A 3,614-nucleotide genomic window follows, 5' to 3' on the forward strand; every position below is an offset into this window, starting at 1 on the left:
GCTCTGCAACTGCAGGTATGGACACCCTGAATGCCGCTATAGAAAGCCTCATCGACTCCTCCAGCCGAGACGACTGGGTGCCTGTCACCATGAATGTCGCGGATGCTACAGTGACAGTCATCAGCGAAGGCGTAAGGCACAACCTGGCGTCTCTAAAAACCAGAAATGCTTCATATGTAGTTGATACTAGAATGTGGGCCTTCTTATTTAGCCAGTGCTTTTTCTTCAAACTTTCCTTTTAGTCGATTTTATTTGAGATAAATAGAAGCCACCATATGCACCGCCAGAGCAAATTTGGCAACCGTTGATGGTATGCATGGCATTTTAAAGATATTCATTTCTGCCATATGTTGCTATTTTCTCCTGTAAAAATAACAAAACTACCAGCTTAATAAACAGAGAAGAAAACCCACTTGCCTAAGATTTTAAGGGAAATGTAATGTCTAGTATAGATCTCAGTCATGATCTAACAGTTCAGTGAGCTTAACCCTCACACACCTTTTTGGATAATATTAATTAATAGCTAGAAATACAGTCCCTGTTTGTTTTCAAGAATGACTGCCGTCTAACATAGAAAAATGGATTTTATTAATATTCCATTCCAAGGTACATTATACCCCACAATATTAACCTAAATTCCTTATTGGAATATCAGAAATCCCTGGAGAAGAAAGCAGATGATGTGTTATATGTGCAATACAGGCCTCATAACCGAAGAGCAAGCAAATCAGAAACAAACAAAAAATGGCTAGATGAAATACTGGACTCATGGTAGAAATATATACAGTGCAACCTCTACTCACGACCACAGTCCGTTACGGAGACCTGTCCTTATGGCAAAATAGGTTGCTGGGAGAGGCACCGTTGTGCGCATGCGCAGGCGGCGATTGCCCATTACTGCGCATGCGCAAACCGCAACCACCGCTCCTGCACATGTGCAAACAGCAGCAAACCTGCTGGTTACTTCCGGGTTTGCCGTGGTCGCAACTTGGAACATCCGCGAGTGGAGGTGGTTGTAAGTAGAGGTTATACTGTATATATACAGTGGGTCCAACATACCCCAATAGCCTAATAGGGTTTTGTTTTTCAAAGGAACGTTAGCAACAAGAAATCAGGTTTGCACTATGAGATGGTTAATTTGTGTCAAAATAAAGCCAGTCTCACAAAATAAACCTTACTGGGTTAAAATTTACTCATTGAGTCCAATGGTTCCCTGTAGTGCTTTGTAATAGGGTGACTATTGTTGTTGTCATTTATAATCACCTTCTAAACAACCATCTCAAGGCGATATATGCACAGAAATGTACATGGGCATAGAGCAGAGATCTCCTCTAGTCCCCTTGAAATGGTATAGCCATAAAAAACATGGAATTAATAGTATGGGCAAGATGCTTGGGTATTTTTCTACCCTACTTTGAGAAGTTGATGGGCACAGAATGAACCCCAGGTAGCTTAGGACAATAAGTAACCTCTAGTTTTTGGTTAAGGCCCCTCAAATTAATTTCTTGCATATCTGCATACTGATTTAAGGTTGATTTTTTAATAAAATAGAGTTGTTGTTGTTGTTTATTAAGATGCTTGGCAACCTTTAAAAAATAAATATGAAAGAGTGTTATCATTGTGTGTGAAACTGCATGACCCTGTATGCCTATTTGCAAATCAGCCTCCAAGCTCAGGATGTGACAGTTAGTCCACCTCTTGGTGCATTTTGGAAGGTTACACCAGGTTTGTTCCTTGGTCCATAACTGGTGACCTTCCAAGAATCAGAGCTTCCAGCGCTCAGACTAATAATCGTTTCTTCAGTGCCACCTCTGAAACTTTTTATTTGTAGCAACATGAATTCTTCCTTCCTAACTAGAATGAAGAGGAAATTGTGGTGGAATGTCGTGTACGGTTCTTGTCTTTTATGGGAGTGGGCAAAGATATCCATACGTTTGCCTTCATTATGGATACAGGGAACCAGCATTTTGAGTGCCACGTTTTCTGGTGTGAGCCCAATGCAGGCAACGTATCAGAAGCCGTCCAGGCGGCTTGTATGGTAAGTGACCACAGAAAACTGTAGTACAATTTGTAGAAATATTAGAAAATTAAAATAAACCAGTACATGAAACCCCCCTCAAATATTACCATATTTTTCGCCCCATAGGGCGCACCGGCCCATAGGGCGCACCTAGTTTTGGGGGGGTAATAAAGAAAAAAATTATTTCCCCCCCAGGCGCGGGGCTGGGGAAGCCCAAGCTTCCCCCGACCCCAGCCCCCAAAACAGGCTGCTATCCGCAGGGATGCAGGCAGCTCTCCGCAAGCCGTGGGAGCCCAGCGCGAAGTCGCGCCGGGTCCCACAGCTTGTGCACAGCTGCGCAAAGCCTGGGGCACGCTGAGCTCAGCGCCCCAGGCTTCGGGATGCAGGCAGCTTTCCGCAAGCCATGGAAGCCCAGCGGGAACTCCCGCGGGCACCCAAGGCTTGCGGAGAGCTTCCTGAAGCCTAGAGAGCGAGAGGGGTCGGTGCGCACCGACCCCTTTCGCTCTCCAGGCTTCAGCGAAAGCCTGCATTCACCCCATAGGACGCACACACATTTCCCCTTCATTTTTGGAGGGGAAAAAGTGTATCCTATAGGGCGAAAAATACGGTATTTTGTAGTATTTAGCATGAACGCAAAATGACAGGAAAACAATAATTCTATTGATTTTTCAGAGCGCCCTGATAAATTACAATTCTCTCCCCAGTTCTGCGCTTGGATCTTAACATTTAACACCATGATTCTAAATATTAGTGTCAGCTCTCTCCCCCTCCTCTGCTTTAATGCTATTAGCAGTCAATATTGTGAACTGTTATGTGCACAGACTGAAAACCAGATAAGTAGCATAAAGCATCAGAGTCAAGGAAACAAGCGCCAGCCTTTTGCAAGAGAACAATGTGTCTTCATAGAAAGGAGACAATGGGAAGAACAAATTATAAGATTGATGAGAATAACCAGAGTTCCCTGCTTCAGTGGTATTATTCAGCATCTGCTTCCAGAGAGTTTAGTGGGTACCATCCTTCAAAATTGTCATCTGTTCCCTTGGGCTAATAGAGAAAATACTAGCACTAACCTGAGCAAGTTCTAGCAATCAGAACACAATAACGTTCAATCCCAGGCACTGCCATCAAATTATATTCTTTTAGATTTAGAGGTGGAAGACTTAAAACAAATCTGCCAACATGTTGAGTTGTTACTCCTTGTATTAGGACGGTTGTGTATCCAATATCTTAATGATGTGTTGTCCCCGCTAACGTGTAATAATTGTGCAGAGAATGTAAGAAACTGCCAAAATGAGGAAAGACCTGCACTAAGGATCTATGAGTGCCATGTCTAAGGGCAGATTTGCAAAACTTGTGACGAACCAATCCCATGCAGGTAGCAAAATTAGGAGGTTGATGAACCACCATACATAGTTGCTGCTTTTAAATTTACCATACATAGCTTGATGGGTCGCATTTAAGCTTGATGGGTCATGATATGTCTGTGTGTTGCCTACTCGGAAGCAAATCCTAAATGATGTTGCAGAACATAGTGAGGAAAGCTCAAGGTACCGAGCCTTGCTAATGATTGCAGAACATCTTTGCTTTCTTTCAG

General features: G+C 43.2%; 1 protein-coding gene across 10 annotated transcripts in view; it reads left to right on the top strand.

Annotated features, from left to right (window-relative positions):
• Nucleotides 1-3,614, top strand: part of APBB2 (amyloid beta precursor protein binding family B member 2) — a 167,327-nt gene that overhangs the window by 158,851 nt on the left and 4,862 nt on the right. For all 10 annotated transcript variants that reach the window (XM_081019951.1, XM_081019947.1, XM_081019946.1 and 7 more), the window contains 2 exons: nt 16-131; nt 1,859-2,038. In XM_081019951.1, coding sequence (XP_080876077.1) covers nt 16-131; nt 1,859-2,038 — 296 coding nt within the window. The remainder of the gene's footprint in view (nt 1-15; nt 132-1,858; nt 2,039-3,614) is intronic.

Source organism: Podarcis pityusensis (assembly GCF_964106645.2).
Source record: "Podarcis pityusensis genome assembly, chromosome: 9".
Taxonomy (NCBI): Eukaryota; Metazoa; Chordata; class Lepidosauria; order Squamata; family Lacertidae; genus Podarcis; species Podarcis pityusensis.